Source organism: Manacus vitellinus, unplaced genomic scaffold (assembly GCF_001715985.3).
Source record: "Manacus vitellinus isolate BGI_N305 unplaced genomic scaffold, ASM171598v3 scaffold_18_pilon, whole genome shotgun sequence".
NCBI classification, from domain to species: Eukaryota; Metazoa; Chordata; class Aves; order Passeriformes; family Pipridae; genus Manacus; species Manacus vitellinus.
Genome location: NW_021939324.1, coordinates 8874941 through 8902176, shown reverse-complemented (window position 1 = coordinate 8902176; position 27236 = coordinate 8874941). Strand labels below are relative to the sequence as shown.

General features: G+C 37.3%; 1 protein-coding gene across 10 annotated transcripts in view; it reads right to left on the bottom strand.

The window, feature by feature from the left end:
* Positions 1-4637: 4637 nt before the first annotated feature.
* Positions 4638-27236, bottom strand: part of FCHO2 (FCH domain only 2) — an 81717-nt gene continuing 59118 nt past the window's right edge. For 3 of the 10 annotated variants that reach the window (XM_029958976.1, XM_029958977.1, XM_029958978.1), the window contains 10 exons: positions 26316-26825; positions 25627-25730; positions 22262-22391; positions 16864-16975; positions 16113-16268; positions 15033-15165; positions 11998-12197; positions 9830-9894; positions 7165-7329; positions 4638-6923 (listed from right to left, as the gene is read on the bottom strand). In XM_029958976.1, the coding sequence (XP_029814836.1) occupies positions 6901-6923; positions 7165-7329; positions 9830-9894; positions 11998-12197; positions 15033-15165; positions 16113-16268; positions 16864-16975; positions 22262-22391; positions 25627-25730; positions 26316-26825 (1598 nt within the window). In that variant the 3' untranslated portion in view covers positions 4638-6900. Of the gene's footprint in view, positions 6924-7164; positions 7330-9829; positions 9895-11997; positions 12198-15032; positions 15166-16112; positions 16269-16863; positions 16976-21066; positions 21405-22261; positions 22392-25626; positions 25731-26315; positions 26826-27236 lie in introns of those variants that run through there. The other 7 variants (XM_029958979.1, XM_029958980.1, XR_003915682.1 and 4 more) reach the window with 6 other exon arrangements.

The window sequence follows — 27236 nt, the reverse complement described above, 5'->3', positions numbered from 1 at the left end:
CATTATTTTTAACATATTCCTCACCTTGACCTGATTGCTACTATTACCATAGTTGGATTATAGACATGACAGTGGAGTGTGTACAAGATGCTGATAGTTTTCTCTGTAGATCCAATAACATCTAAGGACAAAAATGAAAGATGTACCTGATGTGATCTAACATTTATTTGAATCATTACTTGCAAACATCTGGTTAGATCTGGTTGTGTATATATTGTAAATGTACAATTCAGGCATGTCTTTAAATACAGCTAATGGCAGAAATAACAATTCAAAACCTACCTTGCTGTAGAAAGGTGAAAAAGGCATTGCGAAACTTTAATGGTGGAGATATAGAGCAAGTAAAGAATGCTTTTAAAGGTTAAGGAGAAGATCCTTTAACTAAAGGGAAGTGTCCAAAAGAGACTTAACGAGAATTTTAACAGACTTGGTAAGCAATCCTTGGACTAGTGTTCACTATGAACACTAACCAAGGTCTTAAAAATATTCTACAATTTTCTTAATTCCAGAAAGGAAAAAAAAACAACAACAAAACAACAGAACAGACCACGGGCATTTGAATGAAGTAGCAGGAGATTCCAAAAGTTAGCATGTAACTTTTACAGGGTTGTTGCAGAAATCTGTCTTGTGTTCAGACAGCATTGTGGCTATTGTGACTGCACAGTGAATACTTCAGAGCTTCTGTGTAGCCTACTGGTGCTGCTTGACATAGGAATCTTAAGATTTGCTCCAGACACTACAATAATGTCTTGTAGGCTTTTGTCAGTAGTTGAAATAGAGAACATGTCTTCTGGATACTACTGCTCCTTTATTGATGACCTAAATAGGAGGTATAGCTGAGTCTATGTTCCCCTGGGCTGGGAAGGACTCTTTAAGGGTAAAACTCAGATTTTTTGCTTATAAACTGATGTTGAGGTAACACACACCACTTAAAGAATGATGTAACATTTTTTGAAAGCTGCTTTTCAACATGTGATTAGAGTTGGCTTTTCCTAACCATCGGTAGCATGAAAAGCAGGAGAGTGCACTGTTCCTGCCTACATAGGGATGAATTGCTTCCTGAAACACAAATTACAGTTTTACTCTTTTTGACCAAAACCAGGTTACCGTAGGACTGTTTTAAGATGGATGATCACTTAGAGGAGACTAGAAGATGCTATTTGCCAAAACCCTCTGAATTCTAATGTGCATTTTTGTGGTATCTCTTGGGATCAGCTGGCAAAAGTGCTGCGACCCTGAGCAATCTGGAAAGGTTGCTCAGGAAAATGGGGGTAGAGGTTCCACGTTTCTCCCTCTGGAAACTCATTGTTGCCTATAAGCAAAGGCAGATACTTAGGTGAACTGTGCTCCCCATGCTCACCCAGCACTGAATGCAGTACTGCCAAGTTCTAGCTCATAGCTGGGTGGACAGAGCAGCACTTCTTACAAGGGAAGGCATCCTCCATGCTCTCCCACAGTATTCAAGATACAACTTCTGTTTTGAGAAGGTTGAGGTCTTCTCAAACATCTTGCAAAACTTCAAGAGAGTAGCTCTAATGGCCTATCATCCTGAATTTTATTTATTTTTTTTTTTAATTTCAACTTCTCTATGGGAAAGTTGTGGCAAATATCTATTCTCCCCCTTAATCTGAAGGGAACACTGGAGCCCACGTTTGTTTTTCCCGGTAATTTCCTTCTTCTCTCTCCTATGAGTATAGTGTTTACTCTATAATACCTAGAGAAATTATGCCAGAGTAACAGTGTGTTTGTCTGAGGCTGAGTTTCTTGTCCTAGATGTATAAGATGCAATCCTTAAACTGAGAAATCTTTTGCATTTTAGTCCTTAAATAAAACTAAATTTATTCTGTAATCTCACTAGTTAGACATCCAGCCTACTGTTCCTTATCAAGTGACTCAGAGCATAGAAACGTGATTTCAGCAGGGGAAAGGATGTGGCAGCATTTGGCCCACAGGAACAGACTGGTGAGACTGCAGAGCGATGTCAGCTGCAGAGATGGCAGACCACAGTCAGTCCTCTTGTGGTCACGTAGGTATTTAAGTACTTAATATGTTTTGTCAATCTAGGAACTGCTCAGAAGCAAGAAGGGACTTGTGTACATATGACAAGGGATTCTGACCTGTGGAGGATAAACTTGCACTGAGGAATGAGATCAGGTGCTCAGGGGCTGAAAGCTATGTGTGTTCTCTGTCAAAATCCATGGTTGTATAACGTGTCAGAGAAGAGAGTTCAATACAGGTGGAAGGTAAATAACAGTTTCTGAGCTTGGGTTGTTCTGTTTTGGGTTTTTTTCCTTCTCAAGTTGCACTGGTGCATCTGGCCTGGATGCAATGTCATCACTGGAGCAGCCTTAGTATTTCTGTATTAGTGATGACTATTCATATAACCTACCAATGACAGTAGTGGGAAGCAGAAGAGAAGGCTGTGGTTATTATATAAGTAGCTTATCAAACAGCAAAGCAGGAGGGGACATCTGGAGGGGAGAACCAGCAATTGTAAAAATGAGCTGCTTCCTTTACCAGCATGGAGAAAGAATTGAGTTGTCACTGAACATATTACCACTGCTAATCTTCTGGAGCAGAAAACATGACTTAGAAAATGAGAACTCCAAGTAGGAAGCCTGGGAGATGCCAAGAGGAAAAGCTGAATCAGAGTGGTGAATGATTTGGCAGGATTTATGTCTGATGATTATTGAATTTTTATAAAAAACTGCTGAGTTTTAGTAGTAGTAATAATAATAATAAAAGTAATAATAATAAAGTTACAGAACAAGATTTCTAAAAACAAATACAGCTGGGACAATGTCAAACAAAAATAGTATTTTAGGTTACAATAATTAAAATAGCCATCCCAGATTTAAACCAGAAAGAATGGATTCTGAGGGCAGTGAAAGCAGCTAGAGAAAATGCAGAATTAAAGTATTAAGTGTTCAATAAGTAATCCAGAAGAGGCCTCTTGTGCTTTAAGATTACTTTATTCTTTTAAGACTGTATGCTTTCTATTGGTTATTGAACAAATTAAGGGAGAACGCAAAAATCAACCTATTAGTAAGCATGGAGGTCAAACTGAGCTGAGGAGGAATATTTGGTGGTGTAATAAATAGTATGTAGAGCTGAAGATAAACATTAAGTTTTCAAATGAGAGACGTAATCAGTCCAATCAATGGCACCATACAGTAAATATGTGATCTACTGCTTTAATACCTTGAACTGTTTTTAGCTTATGTTATCCTTGGAGGAATTCCTGACTTTTTCCTTGAATGCTCTAAAGTAAAACTGCCCTTTCATAACAACTGAAATGGAAACCATTTATCTAGAAATTCCATGAAAATAAAAGGTACACAGATATTAAGATGCCTATCTTAAGCTTCACAAACATACAAGACTTGAAATGTCACCCTTTTTGGCATGATGCAAGACCTTCCTTTCCAGTTAGATAGCAAAACTCAACACGGTTGTAATTCTCCTGCTGTTTCAATTCTTAATCAAATAGTTTACCTCCTCCAAATACCCTACATAAATGTTATTTTGCAGTGGTAGAGGTAGTCAGGTTTGCCTGAAAAACTACCTGATCATGTACTTAAATAATCAAAAATCTGCTTGAGCAGTGTAGATCCAGTTTGCAGTAGTTATGAGGAGTACATGGGCACAAGTCAAATGTTAACAGACATGCCAGAGCAGTCTCTGTCGAATCTGTTGCACTTTAAGTTCAATGAATATTAAAAGAATTGGGCAGCACCCTTTAACATCCCTAAAAAATAACTCAGGATCCTGGGGGAGCAGAAAGCAAATGTCATGTGAGCTCTCTGAGGCTCTAGCCTGTTCTCTGGCCACTGCTGAAGACAGACTACTGGGTTAGAAGGACCACTCAGCCTGAGCACCGAGCACTCGCATTCTTCACTCCTGCCTGCCCGCAGACGATTAGAATCAAGCCCTTGGACTATTGCTTCCCTGTGCGACAAGATGGTACCTCTATTGCAGTGATATTCAACCAGCTGAGAAAGTCAATTTAATAAGTCATTATTTATGAAACTTCTGTAAGCCTTGGGATTAGTAGGAAACAAACAGATTCAAGCACATCTGTTCAGTTTCAACTTTTGCTCCTATGCCCAAAGCTTAGAAGGGCTGCTGAAGCAGTGTGTAAATTGCCTACTCTTTTTGACTAGTAGAACCTAAGAAATCAGGAGGAATTACTTTAATCTTGTCACTAATTCTTTTCTTGCAGACACAACAAAATATAGGGTTATTAAGAAAGACAGGGAATGTATAGCATTTGATAGCACTATTTACAAAGAGCAGCTCATGTCTACAAAGTTGAGATTTTTCTCAAAATATCTGCAGATTTGCCTAATCTAATTTATTAGTTAATCATATCAGTTGAGTAAAGGCATGGGCCATTATAGACATCTCAGGCATTCCAGTTTAGTAAGGATGCAACTCTTTGTAGAAGTCATCTTTCCATTCACTTTCTCTGTGGTGTTTTTAAATATATAAGAGTTCATAATTATCTCTACCCTCTACCACTTAAAATCAATTAACACTTTTAAAATGTTCAATATAGGCATAGTTTTGCTGTATTACCTTACTGCTTAGAAGATCTGCGGAACTAACTGCAAAAGTACAGGCAATATAAATCAGTCTTTAAATTATATATTACATGTTTATTATGGGTGCAAATTTTTTAAAATTTACATTTTATGAAAATTCTGAAGTATTTACAATTTTTGTAAGATAAACTTGTATGCTCTAATTTACAGTCTGATGTAGCAACAATTCATAAAAATTCAGATCCTTTAGAGTTGTGTTTACAAATTAATTTTCTTAGGAGGCAGCTACAAGGGATATTGCTGTATACACAGGCAAGAACCAGCTTGCTACATACTTCTTTTTAATATCAGATAGCTACATGTACTTTTTACATTGTTCTTGAGTTTCTTTACAAAAATGCGATATAAACTTGTATGGCTTCAAAATTGTAACCTGCACCCAACACAAATGTATGTAAAAACATCTGAATGAAGGCTAGTTTAAAAGTGCTGAAACATTAACTACTTCATTTAACTTAGGAATTAAAGTAATACTTGATTAGAAATTGAAATAACAGTTTGGTTTTCATTTATGAAATATTGTCACATTAATCAGTTTGATTACAAAGCGGTTTACAATTTAAATTCCAGTAAAAACACTGTACCATTTTAGGAGTTATAAATTCACCACCAATAAGATTAGCAAATTAGGAGCCAAATATACTCTTCCAATCAAATCTACAGCACAGTATGTTCTTAGTATTAACAATGGAATTCTCATCTGCAAAAGTGTGTAGTGTACATTAGAATTTGTGTAGCCTCTACAAAGGCATTATTTCTTGTAAAGCTTCAGCAGTTCATTTCACTACTGGCTTTGCATGAATTAACTCGAGCACATTTTACTGTTTTAACAGAGAATTTGAAATAGATACTAGTACTCTAAATATTCATTTGAAATTCCTCTATGAAGATTATTGAATTATCTTGCCCCAATGCTTTTGATTTCAGCACTAAAAAAACCCCCTTGATAATATAAATACATAAAAGATTTTCTAAATTACTGACTTGCTTTAAAAAATATTAATGATGTCACTTCCCTCTGCCTAGGCTGTGGCAAGCAGATTAGATGACAATAGAAATATTAAAATTGGTAGTTATAGAAAAAAATTAATGGACAAGTCAGTATTTGTCATAATGCTGCCATAAAATACTCCTCCCAAAGTACTATGAGAACTTTCACATCACACATCCCCAAAAGCACTCAAAGTCTAAAGACTTACAGTCAAAGTGAAGAGTAATGCTGTTTGCTTCTAGAGTTTGCTTTTACTGTCTTCAGTAATTTTTCAGGATTCTCATCTTTGGTGACAATAAAGTTACTTAATGAAAGTTTCTGAGTCCTGAATGATGCATCTCCCTTTACTACAGCCACATTTTATTGTGGTTACCCCATGAGGAAGTAATTCAATATTTTAAACATCTTTTAAAACAAACTCCATTATTTGCAAATCTGCCTTTGAAATAAATCCCAGTGAAAGGAATTTTTATAAAATTGTATGTATAATACAAATATCATGCTTTCTTCATGAAGAGCTAAACTCTGAAAAAGGAAATGAGGCACGTGAATATCAAATTGGATAGGCACAGGCTTTTTTGAAAGGCACAATTGTTATGCAATTCATATAAAAATAAATTAAAATCTACAGCGTCGCAATCACAACGCCCAAAAAATTTACCAACTGCAGAAGGAAATCTCTGCTGCGTTTTGCAATTTTGTAACACATTGCACTTAGGGAAAAAACCCCCTTTATAAAACAACTTACATGTTAATAATATATGATACAGGGGAATGAAGTTACTTTTCCTTTATACATCTCTAACTCAGCTGGTTTTGTGGCATCGGTGGACAGAAGAACTACACGAGACTTAGCCTCTGCTATCTTTAAAAACTGGCAATTAAAAGCTGGCAATTAAAGAATCTGAAAAATTAATATTAGTTATGGAAAGCTCAAATATTTCTTACTTGCTGTCCTACATTTTAGGTTTAATGTTTACAGTACAACATACAGTTTCATACTTTCATTACAGCTGTGGATTACTATTTTGACTTCATCTATATAAATTTACTAAACTGTCAACAAATTATCCCAAATATTGCAGTTGATCATTTACAGACAGTGTTGAAGTTAACTTCAGTGCTATTGTAAAGTAATAAAAAGTTTTCAAATTGACTTTCAAAAGTGCATTTACTTTCTGTAGTTTAGCCTCAAAGTAAATAACATTTTGGAAAAATTAATGCGTATTAAAATAGTGTTTGAAAAGTAGAGAGGGCGGAGTGGGTTTCTTGCACTCCTTTGATCCGATGACTTTCACAGGTACATCAACAGTCTGCCATATACCGTCCTGAAAAACAAAGGTAGGTTTTTTTGCAGTCAGTAGATAAACCACATTTTGTCAGTACTTTCCTTGGAGCAGTTTGAGTAACTATGGAAAAACAAAAAACCTATGAAACACTTGTCAGAGATGTTTTAATGAAAAGTAACTATTTACACATCATCACTCATTTAACAGTATCATATTTTAGAATTTAACACTACAGAATGTATAATAATAATTTGAATATATAAGCATTTTAGTGTCTTACCAGTGGCAAATCTCTTCTTGAGAAGGGAAAGCCGATAGCCAGTGCCTACAAGCTCCACATCTACTCCTGAAAGGGTGCTTCCTTCACTGATGAATTGCACTGCAAGTGTTGCTGGTTTACTGGGTCCTCCTGAAAGTTCAAATTTTGCCCTGAGGGATCCAGAACCTATAAAAACAAAACTGAAAAGTTGGTTGTTTTGCAAGAACAAAAGGATCTCCCAAAATTCTTAGTAGTAAGAAGTGTAACTAACATTGTGACCTTTGAGACCTATTCCTATTGGCAGTCCTACACAAATTTTCAAAAGAGATGAGAGGACAAGTCTGTTTTTTCCAATACTCTGTTTAAGACAATGACCAGGGAATGATTTAAAGAGAAAAAATACACATTTAAATCAGTGACATTAGTGAATGATTTAAAGAGGAACACATACACAGAACGTGTGCATCAGACAGCCTAGTAATTACTTAATGACTTAAAATACCTGATTGGTCCCTGTAATCATAATTTATGTTTGCTGGTCTGTAAGTACTTAATACCAGCTATCTCATGGTAGAAACTGTCTGATATATAGATAAGTGGGACATATCTGCTTTTCAGTAGCAGATTTGAAAGTATTTCAGAATACTTAAAAATTGTCATGGTCTGTCTGCATGAAAGTGCAGGAACGAAACCATTGAAGAAATGCAGCTATACAGTAATGTACCCAGAGGAAAGAAATTACTCTTTTTCTAATAAAGAAAAGGTCTGATTAAATACTTTTCCTCACAAATTTCAGTTGATTTTTTCAGAGACACTGGTGAAGTGTCATCACCTTGATATTATTACAAAGCATCAATAGGTCAAAATTACTTCAAGTACATTTCTGTAGTCAATGAAAGGCATTTAAAAAAACCCACATTGTTGCTAGTTTCTAGTTTTTAAACAAGTCTTTTCTTGTTCTTGCAAAAGTATGCTGGGAAAAATGAGATTTAAATAATTAATAATGGAATAACAAATGTCAAGTATTTTTACTTCTGTAAAACAACTTGCTATTCCTAGTCAATAGGAACTGCTAAAGGACAAAGCTAATTAGTAACTGAAACGTTACTGAGGTAAAAGCCGGTACTAAATTAATGTCTTTTATGCAGTGGCTTGTTTTTGATAAATTTAGCTTAAGACCAATTTTATTTCTTCAGTAGGTCTGTTGTATTTTGACTAAACTGGAACTTCTTTCCACTGTAAGTACTGAAACTCATATATTCAAGTGCTTTGAAAGTTTGTTTTATCTCTCTCCAACTGACAGATTACATAATGTGTTGGACCATAAAAGACCCCAAAACATTTTATCACTATCCATCAAGACTTCAAGACATTTGTCCTAATATTGACAGCGTTTGTGAAACTTCTCTCTCCGTTTCTGTAAGTGTAGGACCAGCATATTGTTACTTCCTCTTAAACACTACCTTGAGATTACTATTGTGTATATACTCAAAGAAAAGATGAAGAAAGATGGTGGGAAGAGAAGGAATATAGCTGAAATAGTGGAATATGTGCAAGTCTGTTGTCAACACACAAGGTGCAAATCATATCACTAACAGCCGATTTTACGTATGCTCTGCAGGTGCAAAGTTGCTGCATCTGCCTTTCAGTATGATTTTTTTCTTTTAAAAGAAGCTGCACAGATTGGAAAAGGAAAGGAGGGAGGAAAAAAAGAGGGCTATTTCTATGTAATCTTAATAGAAGACAGACAGAAAAGAACTGTGAGGTCAGTGAAGGACAAAGTCCACTAGACTACAGTAACCACCTCTGTCCAATAAAATTCTCTCTGATTTTGTTTGAATGATAATCACAACCTTGCAGCCTTTGCAGGAATAGAGATCATCTTCCCTTTTCAGGCTTGTGATTTTTAGATGAAACCAGTCACATTTACAAGCAAATCTGTGCTTTCACAATACTCTTCACTAAATTCTTAATAGGATAAAGGCCTTTCCTTTACACTAGAGTTCATTTCTCCACAGAGGCTTTGAGGATGAGATGCTTGCCTTTGGTTCCTGTACTACTTCAGAAAAATATTGCACCTGCAGAGACTGTAAGGGCTGTGACATCAACTGGAGCTCAGAGAAAAGCAGCTGGGCAGAGGACAACTATTGGTACCTTACACAAAACTGTATAAATTACTACTCTCATCAGATGTGCATAGATTCATTTTTTTCCTAGAGTCATTATGGTCAAAACCAAGACTCAAAATGTTGGTCAAGAATCATCTATCTCAGCACACAATTTCTGGATTATTTTTTTTCTTTCCTACAGTTCTTCCACTTACCTTCTTCAAATTTATTTAAATTATCTGTGTGTGGATATTAAACCTATTTTCATTTGAATAACTGCTCGCTTCCAAATAACATGAATGCAATAATTTTCTACCTGATCTAAACTCCATTTTAGAGCTAACTGCTTTCAGGGGACTTCATTATTTTCCATTGTATAGCTCATTAATAAATTTATATTTTGACATCTCACTATTAATGGAATCTCTCAGAAGACAATTAATTGACAAGGCAACAAACTGCTAAATAGGATACAGCATGAGAAAATGTGTAAAGAGGCACGAGGGTGTAGAAGCTACAATGATTACTTTTTTACTATTAAAATTTTCTGTACAAGAAAACAAAAAAGTATAACTTGCCTCCATTCTCAGACTTCTCTGAAATGCTAGATATTTTCCAATATGCTTTCATCTGGTCTGCATTCCTGTAAGAGAACGGTAAATTAGTTATAGGCACCAGTTTTAGCACATTATTTCCCTTGATTGCACTGGTATGTTACAGACATTTCTAAATGGAGGTCTATAAAAAATATTTGCTCATTTTAAGGTAAGTCTGTGGAAAACTGCAGTAGGAAAAGAGGAAAAGAGAAGGGAGCGTCTCCATTGTTCCAGAACAATGGAACAGAAGTATACACTTCTTTATACATCTTATACAACACTTTTTTATACATTTAACACTGTGCTATGTTCCCACCTATGGCTCTTGTGGTGGTTTGGGGGACAGCTCTAAAATTCAAGATCCTCTGCAGTCTCAAAGGGTAAGTTACCCTGGAAGTAGTTTGGAAGCTATGCCTTATGCTTCATGATGATGGTAGGAGGGGGAGCAATCTTGATTGCTCTCCCCTTTGTGAGAGTCCTGGAACCATGAAATTTATTCCATTTCCATTCTAGTAAAACTAATTGGTGTGACACACTGTTTAAGCTAACTTCAGACACTGTAAAGGGGCAGCGAAGGGCACCAAGCACAAGAGTCTCTAAGCTGACAGGGCATTTTAACTCCCGGAGCACTTTCCAGCACTTCCATCAAAGGAAAGTCAACAACTTATAGCCGTGAGCAGCATGAAGTGCTGATAGGTTTGAAATTGCTCTTGGCATTGATGCAGCAGGACTGAAATGCTCACATAAGTAGCACAGATGGTAGCACTTACTCACAAGAGGTCAAGACATAAAGCATTTATTTCTAAAAAAAGACCAAAACCCCACCACCTAACCCACTAGACCAAGCAGGTAGCACAACACAAATACTAGAGCTGCCTGGGACATAACTGAATTTTTTATTTTTTTTTTTGGTCAGCTTGCTAGGCTCAAAATTCTGACTTTTGGTACCTGCCTAGGTGAAAGAGAGAATTTGGACTCAAATTTCCTAATCTGATGAATCAGTAATGCAACTGTCACTAAGTCTTCCCTAGCTGACACTAGGTCTTCTGGGTGGCTGTTCCTGCTTTCACTCAGGCTTCATTATAGAGGGGTTTATGGGCAGGGAGATGGGCTTCACCAGACAGTGTAGTCATGTTGTTCAGGCAGGATTCTGAACCTGTCCTTGCTTAGAATAAGCTTAAGATCTTGGTTAAAAGTAACATTTCCTTGAAATACCAAGTTAAGAAAGATTTGGTCCTGCCCAGGATTTTTCTTCACTTAAAATGATACTGTATTACTACTTTGTCCAATTAACACCTTTAAATGTGTTGCCTCCAGAAACATCAGAATCTACCTGATAGAGGTTTATTTTTCTTCTAAGCCTTGCTTTTTAAGGTAAACTGATCGAGAAGAAACAATGTTAACAAAGCCTGACTTCCTTCAATTTGGTATTCTTTGACTTCTTCATGTTAAAAAGATCCTCTTCAAAATAAACTGTCCAGGATTTATATTGCAGCTGGGTAAGTTCTTACGTGACACCAAAACACAGGCACAGTGATTGAATTCTGCTTTTGCACCAGGGCTGTACTGCTCTGCTTGTTTTCACAAACTTGTAGTAATGTAACTACTCAAGATCTATGTTTCACTTCTAAGTGTTACTTTAAATGCAGCTTATAAAGTGGTAGCAGATAGCTCCTAGTTGGATCATAATCTGCATTGCACTTGAACTGAGAGACAATGCTAACTGGCCCATGGAGAGCTCCTCAGTTACTGAGGTTTGTTTTAAACAATCAGGAAATCTTCTTAAGAACTGCATTTCTGATACTTTATATAATCCATATATATGAATATATTTATACACACATGCACAAATTGGTTTTTATCCATTTCAAATTACTGTATTAAAATTGTCTATCCTATCTATTGGCCAAAAGAAAGCAAACATTGGAAATTTCATAATGGGATTGTGTTATTACACATCTGGGATGGGTGCATATTGTCTCATTTTAGTCTATATGAACTAGCTGCATGTGATCTGTTTCAGACCAGAAAATATCTATACACTTGATACTACACATATTGCTGTTTTTTCCTATGAAATTTTTTTGCCTATGACATCAGTGAGTGCACTGAAATGAATCTGAAAAAAGTACTGAAAGTATTAAAATTACCATTTTGCAGGTGGAAGTGACTGCATGTTTATTACTCCTCCATCTACTGGTACCACAACCTGGACATTAGACAGCATACCAGGCACATTCATAGACTCTGGATTGTATTTATAATCCACTCTCACATCAGTAGTGCTAGCATCACATTTCCAGTAAGTTGCAAGATTCAATGGAGTAGACTGTATGCCATTTGAAGATACCTGTGAAAGAATAAACCATTGACAGCAGCTTAATTAAAATATTCCCCTTTTAGGCAGAATTAGGGGATGACTGTAACAAACACAACTCTAAATACTGACAAAATATCAAGAGAACAACTGACCTTAGAGTCCTTAATCACAGAATTCTGAAGAATGTTGCAGCCAAAAGGAATTTTTGTTATTTTAATTTTAAATGAAATAGTTAAAGAAAAGGTTTAAACTCCTTCTGGCCTATGAGGTTCCTCCCTGTTCTTACTTTTATAACATTTTGTAAGCTTTGTTTTTGTCTTGTGTTCTGCCTTACACAAGCATGCTTGCAGCAAAATGACTTCAACCATAGCAGTTGTGTGCCATGCCAATTTAGCTGCCCAAGCAGCCAGCAGCAGACAACAACACCTGTCATCATGGGACAGGCAGCCAGCAAAATAGTTCTTACCTATTCAAAGCATTATTTTCCTGCTGCAGAAGGTTGAATGCCATTTCTGTAGCTAAGCTTGTGCTACTGTCCTGATGCACCTCTATCATGTTCTCAGCCTATCTGAGGAAGCTTCTATGTCCTGGTGCACACTCTCACCTTTCCTTGGCAGCCCAGAACCTTTTCTCTCTGCCTGGGCTTCCATGTGCCAGTGCCTCATTTTTCCACAAAGAATCCACAGTATTCATCTCAGCCAACTAAAGAAATGTTTTGTTCCTTCCATTTTTCTCAGGAATTCTATGTGCCTAACATGCTTTTTGTAGATTCAGTATACCAAGATTTTAGACCATATTGGGAGGATGTGGAAACTACAATGGTATGAATAGGTAGACTGACAGCTTATTTTCAGGGTGTTTTTGTGGGTACAGTTGTCTCGGATATCCAGACATTTCAATGCAGGCATATCCCTGCCCCAGATTCATTCTCCATTGAGGTGAATCTGCCTTGAATATTCACAAAGGCTTTTTATTAACAGCCAGAACATATCTCACTGATTCACACAATGGCTGAGGTTGACAGGAACCTCCCAGAGGTTGTCTGGTCCAACTCTCCTGCTCAAGCAGGGCCATCTTGAACCAGCTGCCCAGGACCATGTGCAGATAACTTCTGAACACTTGCAAGGACAGAGACTTCACCACTCCCCTAGGCAACCTGTGCCAGTGCTCAGTCACCGTCACAGGAGAAAAATGTTTCTGGCTGTTCAAAGGGAATTTCCTGTGCTTCAGCATGCCTCTGGTTCTGTCACTGGGCACCAGTGAAAACAGCCCAGCTTTGTCCTCTGTGCATTCTCCCTCAGGTATTTATACATATTGATGAGGTTTCCCTGAACTTTCCCTTCTCCAGGCTCAGCCTTTCCTCATGGGAGAGATACTCCAGTCCCATCATCATCTCTGTGGCTCTTCACTGAGCTCTCTCCAGTCTCACTTGCAATGGGCAACCCAGAACTGGACACAGCACTCCAGGTGTGGCCTCACCAGTGCTGAGTGGAGGCGAAGAATCCTCTTCCTTGACCTACTAGCAATACTTTGCCTAGTGCAGCCCAGGAGACCATCTGCTGCCTTTGCAGCAAGGACAGGTTGGTTGGCTCATGTTCAACACAGTGTCTCCCAGGTCCTTTTCTGCCAAGCTGCTTTCCAGCTGGTTGCATGGAGTTGTTCCACCACAGGTGCACTGCTTGTTGAACTTCATGAGACTCCTTTCAGCCCATTTCTGCAGCCTGTTGAGCTCCCTCTGGAGGGCAAAATGACCCTCTGGTGTATCCAGAGGGTCATTTCTGTTCAGTGTTTTCAGCGAACTTGCCAGGGGTACACTGCCCCATCATCCAGATCATTAATGAAGCTATTAAATGGTAAAATCAGTATTGACCCCTGGAGTTTAGTCCTAGTTAACAGCCTCCAGCTAGACTTCATGCCACTTGGTGGGCCCAACTGTTCAGCCAGTTTTCACTTCAGTGTCTGCTCATCCAGCCTGTACTTCACCAACTTCTCTGTAAGGATTCTGCAGGAGACAGTGTTGAAAGCCCTCTTCAAGTCTAAGTAGACAATATCTACTGCTCTACCTTCATCCACTGGGGCAGTTATGTCATCACAGAAGTTTATCAGCTTGGTCAAGCATGACTTTCCCTTAGTAACTCCATTCTGACTACTCCTGTTTTATTATACTGTGAGAGGTCAGAATGTCTTATGTTCTCAAATAGAATCACAGAATGCTTTGGGTTGGAAGGGACCTTAAAGAACAAATAGTACCAACCCTCCCTCACCATAGGCACAGGTAACTTTCAGTACACCAGGCTCAAAGGCCTATACAGCTTGGCCTTGAACACTTCCAGGGATGGGGCATCTATAACTTGTCTGGGCAACCTGTGCCAGTAATTCACCACCTGCCGAGTAAAGAATTTTTTTCCCAATACCTAATCTGAACCTACTCTCTCTTTCAGTTGGAATCCATTACCATATATTAAAATTCATCAGCTACAGCATCCTAAACTTAGGCAATTGTAAAATCAAAGACAGTACAAGTACAAACTAAAACAAGCCCCCACCAAATCTTAAAGGAAAATTTGATTTTGCTAATATAAAAAAAAAAAAGCAGTGTTTGAAGCTTGCATGCATGAATTGGACTGGTGCATAAGCAAGCTGAAACAGGTCCTGAATCCAAATGAATGACATGAAGCATAGCAGGAATGTGTTAAGCCTAGGCAGAGTCTAGGCATTGTAAGCAGTGACATACCCAGAACTGGTCTAGATGAGGGATGACAGTTCATCTGCATTCTGGCAGACAAAGAATTATTCTTTTAATTTTGGGGTAGATATCAGATCTGGAATGCCTTAAAAAATTCCAAAGGAAAAAAAAGTGTTTACCTGATACTTTAAAACATCCACATTGTAATAGGATGCAGATGGATTCTGCTCTGATAATTTCTTGAGGTAGACAGTTATAGCTTGCATGTTCATCCAAAAATCCTTAGTACTGGAGTCACTTTGTGACTGATCACTACAAAGAAAGATCACCAATCAGGAGTGAGGTATTACACCACTCAAACAAGAATACTAGACATTTTAACAATTTGAAAAAAGTGCTTTTTCAGTATAATTCACTCTGTCAAATACAGCTCTGCTAACATTTCAGTTTTAAACTGTCATGTCAAACAGCAATTTAATGTTGACATGAATCATTCCTTATGTTAAGAATGAATGATCAAAATGAAATTAAATTAAAAAACCCAGATGCATATGGTTTGATTCATTATTTCAGTAATTTAAAAAATTCTGCATTTAAAAGCATTTAACTAGTTTTCAAAAAATTTCTCCAATAAATGAAATAGAACATATCTCTGGAACATATCTCTGCTAAAAAATTCCAGCTTTTCCTAATTTTTTAAAAAACAATATCTCCAAGTGTGATTTCAACAATAACCCTACTCAATCAGCAAACTTTTTTCTTACAAATTCTCCCAAGCATGCTGCTACATGTCTGAGAGACAGTTATGTAATGAATCTGATTAGTGCAGAAATTATTTAGTTTAAAAATACACTCATAGGTGACAAATAAGAGTAGGTGAAGCTCCTACTCCTTGTTTTCCATTTAAGGCTCCTACTATTTGTTTTCCATTTAAGGCTACTGTTTCTACCATAGTTACTATAGTTACTACTGTATATAAAAATAATTTATAAAATGCATAAATATAAATTATACAATGCACAGCTAAAATTACAAAATATTTTCTATGGCTCCTGTTATATCAGCACAAGTTTCAAGGCAAGTAATCACTGAGATTTTTAATGATGACAGTGCAGAGAACTAAGCCAAACGATTAATTCAAGAAAATAATTATATGTAAGTAAATCAACCAGAATTCTATAAAGAATTCTGATTTACACGTACAACTCATATTTTATAAATCATGTAGTTTAAAATTATGTAAAAAAAAAATACAAAACCTGTATACAAGTTGTGCATTTGGAAGAATCTGTTCTAGTTTGCTTGTGTTTTTTACCCTGAAGCAGAGCACAGCAGGAGATGGGTTGCTGGTGAAGACTTTAATAATCCCACTTGGGAATGATATTGTCATATCACCAGTAATCTTCACAATACATCTAAAAGAGAATGAAAACATCAGTTTCATTGCAACTCATTAATTGCCTAGTTTTAATATTAATTTTAAAGCAAACATTGTATTTGCACTATCTGATGAACTGAATTAAAACCAGAAAATCAATCTCAAATGAGGGCAATGTGACAATGTACTGTCACTTTCAATTTGGAAGTAAGATGAAATAAGTAAAGAAAAGAAGTTTAACTGCTTAAGCATACAGTAGTCTTGGTGGATATGTTTTGGGCTTTGAAAACATGGTACAGCTATGCTTAGGCAAGGCCTAAGTAGCATAGCAAGGGATGTGACAGAGGGAATGAGGTGCTTATATCTGTCCAAATTTACATGTAGTACATGATAAATATCCTTGTCATTCTCAGTGTGAACACATTTCTGTAAAGTAGGTATATATGAACTCCTAGCAGGATGTAGGCCAGCACAGAGCAATAAGCCACTCTTGTCATTTATACCAGGGGAAAAAACCCATTTTGAATCCCCCTCCTAAGGTATTACATTTTCCCCCAAAATATAACAAATAGACTCAGTGTCTTTTCTTATTGTAACTTATTACATTCAAAACAATTCACTATTTAACTAACTTTGTGGGATCTGCTCCTTTAAAGTAGGCGTTAACAGATTCAGTAAGGGCTACTGCAACAGGCAAGGTGTCCTGGTTTCCAAGGCTGACAGGGCTGGGACCACGTGAAACACCTAGAATACATACAGTGTATAGATTTAATTTTCAAAAAGCTTAGCGATAGATTTCAGAATGGTTGACTACATCTGTAATTTTCACTAGAGGTTACTGCCATCAAGGTCACAGCAGCATCTGAAGTATTACTTGAAAAGTATGTAGAAATACATAAAAATAGTACAGTACAATTGTACAATCAGGAACACAGGGCTATCAGTAGATTATGTAGACAGACACAAGGAAATACATATGAGGCAGAGGAACACTGCATTAAAATGGCCACTGGTGAAAGTGAAGTCAACAGACCCAAAGGAAATAAGACATTGACTAGAATGCTTTAAAAAAAACCCCTACTGTATGCTTTTTGTATGGAAAAATGTATGATAAAATGGTCATAGAAATGCAAAGAATTTACTTACAACAAGAATGAACTTGAATGCAAATACATCAATATTACACCACATAAGTGAACTGTTGAATATCTTTTAACTTTTTCAGCCAATAAACATTACAATTCCCAACCAGAAATTGTTGGAGAAGTCTTCATTTTTTTTTTCTTGTGCCAACACAACACAATTCCAATACAGAAATGCAAAAATCAACTCAGATCTCATGCTAAGGCATTTTGAAATAATTTGTTGTATAAACAACTGATGAAATAGGTTGTCACTGGATTTTATTTTTCACAAATTTTCTACATGTGTACTGAATATAAAAGACAATACTGGAAGTTTTGTCTTTTTCATTAGTGAAGCAGCGTAGTAGAGAGCATCTTACTAATTTTTTTTGTCCCACTGCTAAAGTGGCCTGTACCACACAGTATTATCTACCACAAAGGAGGCACAGTCTTCATCTTTTCATAAGCAAATTGAGAAATTTCTCTTTCATATCATAAAGCAGAAACAAAATGCTTCTATATAATACTGCTCATGGCATATTAAACTTATTTACTTTAAAACAGTGGCTGTCCTTCCTGAGCTCTTTCAGAAGCAAAAAGTAAGGTATGACCTTGTTCTTCACAGAAGAACTAATATCTCATATTAAACCTTAAATTCAGAGATAAGTAAATGAAGTAGTAACAAAAAGAGAGCAAAAGACAGAAGTTGGTCTAATTCTACCTCATACCTCATTCTCATACATCACAATTTCTTACCTAAGACAGTAAAATGTTCAGAATGCTTCTCAGCACCATGAAAACATTTGTGCAACATTTAGGCCTCTTTAGATCAAAAAGATCTAGTCACAGCTGCTGAAAACCAAAAATTCTTAGAAGAATGAACTATTATGATGCTGGCTACAAAACAGATTTATTTAGTTTTTCTCAATGTGAACAGTAGGTTAGACAATACATGGATCATGTTTCAAAGTTTTTTCTCTCCCTGAAAATGACCAATAAAAGTTGTGATTCCAGAAATCATTATTTCAAGAAGCAAACATGCAATAAAATAATGAAGTTCTGTTTGATGAACTAGAAGTTCTGTTTGATGAAATACTGAACTCCAGAATTATTCTTCACTAAAGCCAAAATATGCACTCAATGAAGGTAGTAATACAGTTGCTGAGCTATTCTATTGTCTTTTTCCCCCAGTTTAAAAAGGAACAACAAACAATTGCAGAGCAGACTGGATTACCTTGCATACAGGAGTATAAATTATTTTAAAATTTTTTACTTAATGGCCTTGTGTACATTTTTATATTGATATTTGAATATCATGCAAGTAATGCAGATATATCAATTATTATTCCTATTGGTAAAAGACAAATACTGCTTTCTTGACTGAAGAGTGAAATTCATTAGAAATACTAACATTGTTTTTACTTTTTTTTAGGAAACACCACAGCAAATACATATTTCTCTGAGTTCTATTTTGGGGATTACAAATGAGATATCTTCTCTTTTACGTGCTCTGTTTCCACTGTTGGTCACTCTTTGATTCATAAAAATCTATGCATTCTCCTAAAAACCAATAAATGGAAACAAATAAATTGCTATAAATTCAATATGGCCAAGTACCAGCTCTTGCCTTTGGGTCACAACAGCCCCAGGCAGTGCTACAGGCTGGGTGAAGAGTGGCTGGAAAGCTGCCTGGCAGAAAAGGACCTGGGGGTGCTGGTCCACAGTGGCTGACCATGAGCCAGCAGTGTGCCCAGATGGCCGAGAAGGCCAGTGACATCCTGGCCTATATCAGCAGTAGTGTGTCCAGCAGGACCAGGGCAGTGATTGTCCCCCTGTACTCAGCACTGGTGAGGCCGCACCTTGAACACCGTGTCCAGTTCTGGACCCCTCACTCCTAGAAGGACATTGAGGTGCTGGAGTGTGTCCAGAGAAGGGCAACAGAGCTGATGAAGGGTCTAGAGAGTAAGTCCTATGAGGAGCAGCTGAAGGAGCTGGGGTTGTTCAGCCTGGAGAGGAGACCTTATTACTCTCTACAGTGACCTGAAAGGAGCAAGGGTGTGAGTCAGCCTTATCTCACAGGAAACTACTGACAGAATAAGAGGATATGGCCTTAAGCTGTGCCAGGGAAGGTTCAGGTTGGACATCAGGAAGAATTTCTCCACTTAGAATGGGCTGCCCATGGAGGCAGTGGAGTCACTGTCCCTGGAGGTGTTCAAGAAACAACTGGAGCACTTAGCATGGTTTAATTAGCATGGTAGTGATTGGTCAATAGTTGATGATCTTGGGGGATTTTTCCAACCTTCATGATTCTACCATTCCATTCCATAAAACAAACATAACTGCTTAATCTAACTCTGGAAGTCATCCTTTTGTCACCTTGCTGCTGAAAATACAATTCAATGCAGCAATATCCAGCTTCAGGGTCTTCCATGTCTGCTGTGAGGTCTCAGAGGAACAGGATATCACAGAGCTGCACCAAGGTGTCATGGCTCCAGCTTAGGCTGAAGCCCAGTGCAAAGTTCCAGTTCTACCACCTTTGGCAGTGACAGAAAAGTTGTCTTAAATGCCCTGACACCTACCTCAGCCTGACCACCATTACCAGCCCCTGAGCTGTGCTGACATAAGAGCTAGTGACACAACCATACAAATGGTTGCATTGACACACTCAAGGTGCAGACCAAAACTACAAAGCAAAAGACTGCATTGTTGGTCATAAAAAGGGCAAATGAATAAACCTGATCAAATGGTTTTAATTAAGTTTAGGAAAAAAGATTCAGACAATTTTAATATTGGCTAAACAGCTGTCATGAAAATAAAATTTATTTTAAGAAAGTGTTACCTTTATTATGTCTATATTCAAAGATTTGTATTCTATGTAAATATACAGACATTTTTACCTACTTGTGTTATGAGAATAAGGATTGTCAAGTTAAAAACATATTCATTTTACTTGAAAGAAAGTAGTAATGACAAACTGAAGAAGCAAGGCCAAGTTTCAGCTTGTCTGCGGAGCAGGGAAGGGGATAGGCAGAAGATTATATTATATAAAAGTGGTTATATCGAGTTTCGGTGATTTGAGAAACATATAACTTGTTAAGTAGTTGAGATTTCAAGCCATTTGTATCTGCCAGATACCATCTAGAGAAACTTGTTTCAAAAGAAATACAATTTTATTAGATGTAGTGAATTAGGATGATTAGTTGAGACATAAATCTGCTTTGAGTACAATACCTGGTGGTGTCCCACTAAGCTTTTCAATTGTAGGAAGATTTCGAATCAAAAGATCATCCTCTATTACATTTAAATGAAACAAAACATTGCAAGAAAACAAAATATTTCAAGCAAAAATAGATGTTAAAAATTAATGTATTAAAAAAATACTTCACAAATTAAATTAAGGCTAAAGCATAAAAAAACACTCAGTTATGCATGCCTTAAAGTTCTCTTGGATAAAGACAATAAGAGTCAACTCCCCATTATTCAGGACAAATGGGGTACAGGAAACACTGGACTGTGCAAAAGTCAAAAGAATACATACAGTATTTCAGAGTATATTCTCATGCCCCAAAGTCTTTCAGCTCTCTGCACTGACCTTCCTCTTTTTCCAGGACTATTTCATACAGTCAGTGCAGATGAAACGGGCCTTATTTATTTTTCCTAGTCCAGATTAATAACCATGTCAAACCTCGGTGTCAGCACACACCTCCTTACCTCCTCCCTCACCTCATGATTTCACTCTGTCACTGTCTCCAACAACATGCACACACTGAGAGCTGGGGATATTGATGCTCCTGCCACAAATTTTTGGTTCCTTGGCACCAGAGCTGAGGCCTGAGGATGTGAGCCTGGATGGACTTGGCAACCAAAATATCAGTTGTCTTTCTGTGATGCTTCTCAGCATTTGTGAAACTGGTGTACAGTAAACTGTAGGAGCTAACGTTGGGCAGAACTTAGTAGCTTTGCTCCTGCACAAGGTGGAAACAGCTGCATTGCTTTCAGTGCAGAACTCCCACTGGAAGCTGAAAAAATGCTCTCCTGAGCTGCTAAGCCTGAATGAGGAATCCTTGGCATCAGTAACATTCACAGAGAACTGAACAATAACTTGATAATCTTATTTAACTTGGGACTAAAGAGGTAATAGTGTTCAGGAATGAAACAATTCAATTCTACTACATAAACAAGCTAAAATGTTTTAAACCCCACTGCCCCCCAACCTAACAAAAAACCCTCTAACTAAAAAAGACCTCTATATATCTCCTTTTCATTTGTTGTAACCAAATATCAAAACTGAAGGACTATCCTTTAAAAACAAGAGAAAATCTTCTGAAATTAGTGTCAACACATGAAGACGAATTAGCTTTTCATCTTAGTCATTTTTGCTTAGTTGTTTGTTTTATTTTTACTAAACACCTCTGTTTAGCTTATATACTTAACTAACTTGAAGAAAAAGATGCATTAGATTAATTTTTTGGGAACTGGAATTACAGGACAACAAATTAAATTAAAAGAGCATAAAAGAACTCACTTTTATGAACCTTTACATTCATTCAAATTTTTCAGCATCCCAAAATATTTCTGCACCTATATAATAACATCTTCTGAAAAAATACATGATAACATGTTGTACTTGATGGATATACAGCATACCAAATAGGAATCAATGGAATATCAATTCCAAATAATATTTTTCTAAAGAACATGTTATAATTGGATCTATGGTCTAATCTAATTGAATCCACTTTCATGTCTCTCAGTGTCATTTAGAAGCAAGTATGCAAAGGATGCTTGAAGTACCTAGACTTGCATATGAAAAATGAACCTCAACAAACAGTTTTCTTAACAGGTGCAACCCAGTAGTAGAGTTATCCTATTTCTAAAATAAGATAAAATGGTTAATTAAACTTACCAACTGTAGGTGTGTTTGCTGCACTGAGAGAAGCAGAAGAGGATATAGAAGAAATGCTCTCTGCACGTGCCAAAGGAGCTGCTGGAGGTGGACTTGAGTTAGAGGTCAATGGAGGGCTGAATGGCCTAGGCTGGACAAAAGAAATTACAAGAATATGACACAAAGTGGTTTTAAAGAGACAGAAAAAGGACTATAAATAGAAAAGTTCTTAATTTCATGCCCCAATCAATTTCATAATGTTTCTCAACATAGTTCCTTTAATGTTTTATCTACCTTAGTTTTAAGTGTAAAACAGAGAACCCACATTTTCCATTGGAATGAATTCCATTATTTCATAGATTATAAATTTTTTTGATGGAATAGTCAAGTCTAATATGTTTGACTATTTAGCAGCCTGTCAATAGTAGTGATATAACACAGTATTAGAACCTAAGACTACAGACTACTTTGCATGTCTGCAGTGAACATGGATTTAGAAAGCTAAAGCAGAGCTACTAATGAATTGGAAGTAAGACCAGCAGAAGGCTACTAAAATAGTTGTGACTAGAGTACAGGAGAGAGAGGAATAGGCTGAAGGACCAGGGTTTGTTCAGCCTGGAGAACAGAAACCTAAGGAAGGAATTATTAGTAGTCTCTCATTAGGCAAAAGCAGGTACACAAAGAAATCACATTCAGGCTCTTCTAAGAGATGCAAGAGCTATAGCAAAGGAAATTTCAGCTGGACTTTGGGAAAAATTCTTTCTTGTAACCTTGTAGTTAAATCCTGGGACAGGTTGCCATATTGGCAGATTGTAAAATCTCCCACTCAAGATTTTTAAAACTCAGCATGTGCCTAAGCAATCTGATGCAATTTTGAAGTCAGCCCTTCTTTAAGCAAGTTGGCCTAGGGAACTTAAAGTCTCTTCCATTCTAGATCTCTGGATGCTTTTATGATTCACTGAAGTGTTAAGGTATTTAACTAATGATGATATTGGGATTAACCTATCTGAAAGGTACTGAAAACCCTGAAGCATCATTTGGGCAGAGTAACTGTAGAATCTCAGAAGATAAGGGACTAATGTGTATGTCTAAAACACCGATAGCTGGATGGCTGTGGAGCCAACCAAGGATTGTTGGTAATAACAGACGAGGACTGTCAGTAATAATCGAGCATTGTTAGTAATAACACTCCATGAGAAAGAACAAGATGTGGCTGGAGAAGGGGCCATGTGGAGGTAGGACAGTACTCTTCTGGGACAAACATCTTTGCTCTGTTTCCTGGAGATAAGCACAATGTAGTACCACACAAGTGCAGGAATGAGGCTGAGAAGTGGGTGTGGACTGCAGGGGGGGATCAAGACCATCCAAGACTTACTTATGAAGCCATCCGACCCATTTCCAGAGAGATCTGAAAGAATAGACTGCCTATGATAACTAATTTGCACAGAAAGTGAGAAACCTGTCTTCAGGGAGGGGAAACATCTACAAAAAAGGTACCCCCACGAAGCCCAGGTGGTGCCCTCATGAACCTGGACATCCCATTGGCTGCACTGACACTGGAACCAGGACTGGCAATCTCTTTTTTCTCTTTTCGTTTCTCTCTCTTCCTCTTTACTTAATGTCTTCCTTTCTCTCTTTTTATCTTATCCCTTTATCCAAAGCCCATTGCCAGATGCTTGTATGGTAAGTCAGGGACCAACATACCAATTTCAATGACAAATGTATAATTTAATAATAAAGCTTTGAGGTTTTGTGGACCCTCTGACTTTTTTTGTTTCTTTCAACCACAAGCATTTATGAATCTTAGGTGCTTCCTTCTCCTTATGGGTGGGACGTCGCAGTAACTCTTCACCCCCCACTCCTTCCCCACCCCGTTTTATTGCACTTATTGGTGGGTATGCGGCTTTGATAGACTATGGGAATTGTAAAAGGAGTTGACACATAATGAAGACAACTGACAATCTCCCACTTGTATCCAGATAATAGTCAATTTCTAAAACAGTATAAAATGAATGTAGCTTTGTGCAGGATCATACTTTACAGCAGAACACTACCCGATAAATTCTTTTATTTAATAATGATGACATGAAGAACTGATTCCTTGGATTGAGAGGAATTACTCCCATTTTATATTGGAATGAGAATAGAATCTCCAAATGAACCCTATTCTGACCCTACGGAAAAGCAAAACAGTTTGAAAATGTTTTAGTTTTGTCAAAGCATGAGATCAAAATTTTATTTATAGAAAGAATTAGGTGACAGTACTCTGTGTAAAGTAAGATATGCAGGTATCCCCAGAAATGCCAAGGCAGTGGAATGAATTCAAAAAGTTTATTTAGAAGGCCAGAACTTGAAAAACTTATAAAACCTCACAGTACTGTAGAAGCACTGGGAGAAATGGCAAGGCCTCACCCTCTCCAGGGCTTTTTTGTCTTCTCCTCCCTGTCCTTCCTGCCTTCTCTGGGCTGCTGGGGCCTCGTACATGTTTGTGAGGGTTAACTCTCTCCAGCATAGCAGAAAGAAATAACACAGCTCTCCCTCTGCAACTGCAGAAGGGAAAAAAAATTAACCCTTTTGAGAAGGCATTTTGCAGTCTTCCTTAGTGAAATGAGTTCTAGCTTGCCGTTACGAATTCTTCCGAAATTGTACCTATCCTTACACCTTGCTACTTTGAAATACAATAAGAGGATCTTACCACAGGAACATTTTTCCAAGTCAGTAAGTCAAGTGAAACACACAGAGGAAATGAAGTATGGCCTGGTTTGATGGGCTGTTTGGATATCTGCATTCTTTACCACATTCCTTACTGGCAGGTGAACCTGCACTGCAGGCAGTGAGCAGATGCAGGCAGCATGCAATCTCTCACTATCCTGATGGGCAACTGCTGTGATCTGAGGTGCCACCTCCCCTCTCAGCACCAAGGGCAGGAAGAAGTCACAGCAGGGCTACTTTTGTCAACACATGACTGATAAAGATCTACTCAATACCACTCATTCCCCAAAGCATTGATGGTATCCCTAAATCAATGGAGCTTTGTAAATAACTTGGCTAGTATTTCACATTTTGAAAATTTCAGTCTTATGCATGCGCCATCCTTTCATTAACAAATTACTGATTTGCTCAATTAAAAACATTCAACTGATGCAAAAATTATGTTTTGGACCTTTGTATTTCTGTTAAGAATTACCTGTTCTAGTAACATAATTGTCATAAACAATTTCCATGCCTATGTGGTGATGTTGAAAATCTGCTTATGTGATTCTTAGAACATTGGCTAGAAAGTGACTCCACTTACAGAGTAACAGTGTAAATAAATGGTGTATTGGAAATCAAGTCACAATGGCGAACAAAAAAAACCCCAAAAACAAAAACCAATCAATACATACTATTTCATTAATCCCACTAAGTTTCCCAGTAGTCAGCTTTGGTCTTGAAGCAGGCCTTGGAGGGGGTACAATGGTGCCTACAGAAAGAGGAGTGGTGGGCCTCGCTGGAAGAAAGCAAATTTAAGAAAATAAGTATTAAAAGATCACACCGAACATAAATACTTACTCACTTGAATAGAATAACTGGAAGTGATGTTTTGACTAGAAGCTCCTATTTTACAAGTGCCATGGTCTAAGATTTAGCACTAAGTGCTTTTAAAATAGTGCCATGGGCTTTCTCATTGCTCACAAGTGACTTTATACCAAGCAGTCATGGGGGTTTGTATGTAAAAATAATTGGTTTTGCAAATTCAATTACTTAATCTTCGAGATCTCACTGCTGTCTAACATCCCACAAAAACACAATCCCATTTCTAGAAAAGCAATACTGCATAGTTAAGTGAAAGCAATGCCTTCAATGAATAATTTGAGTTTTCTTCTTGTTTCAAGCTGAATATTTACTTTATTATTTATTTATTAAACTTTCAAGGAAATTGGTGCTAGCAAGCAGTTTAGTACATTCTAAGTAAGAAGACGTGTTAATTTTAGCATCAGGTGAGCAATAATAACAAAAAGAAAAATGAGTCCAAAGCTCGCTTTTTGTAGTCAGTTATTAGCAAAGAGCAGTACAGAATGCATGCTTGCCATACCCTTATTTGTACGAGCACAAGAGGACACTAAACTATAGTCCAGTAATGTTGAAGATGATGCGGAAGATATTTCAGCAGCAGTGCCAGTTTCTTCAATGAATAATTGTTCATGGCATATAGTGTTACTGAAAAGGTCTCTTTGATCCTCAGAAGCACAGCTGTTGGCAGAATTCCCAAGCCAAGCAGAAGAGGCAAGGCAGGCATTTTCAGTTTTAAAATGCAATCTTTGGGGTTCCTTCTCATCTGTGCTTGTGTGTCTAATTGTAAGAAGTTCATCAGCAAAGGAAATCCACTCACTCTGAGACCGTGAAACACAGGATAAAGTACTGGTACTCCCTGATGGTGCTGCTGTAACACTAGATTTGCACAAAGTGCTAATGGTAAAGTCTGGTGAGGATGGGCTTGTAGACCCTGAATCTGTCTGGTGTCCAAGCAAAGACTGAGAAACTCTACACCCAGCCAAATCAGTGGTAGATGAGGAGGAGCTCCTACTGTGCTCTTTTAGGGTAGCTGAAGGAAAAAGGAAGAATCGAAACTAGGAACCATACTGAAAAGATAAAACTTTCAATATTCAAAAAAGTATTCAATATCCACTGCAGGAAGATTACTAGCCAGCATGAAAAACAATTGCTCTACTGGGCTAAAAATCCCCCCATTGTAAGAAAAAAAGCACTAGTGATATATCACATGTACTTTATGCATACTGCCAAACATGTCACTTTCCATTTTCGAGCACATAAAAAAGACTTTATTGTCTATCTCTTCATTTAAGGCTCTGCTTCTCACAACTTCCTTTATTCCTCTTACTTCCCCCCTGCTGTGATTTAATTTTCTCTCATCTTTGTCTTTTCCTTCTTGCATCCTAATCCATTTTTGGTTCCTCTCTACATCTTTCTCTTTTCATTTTCTTTCAAAGTTATT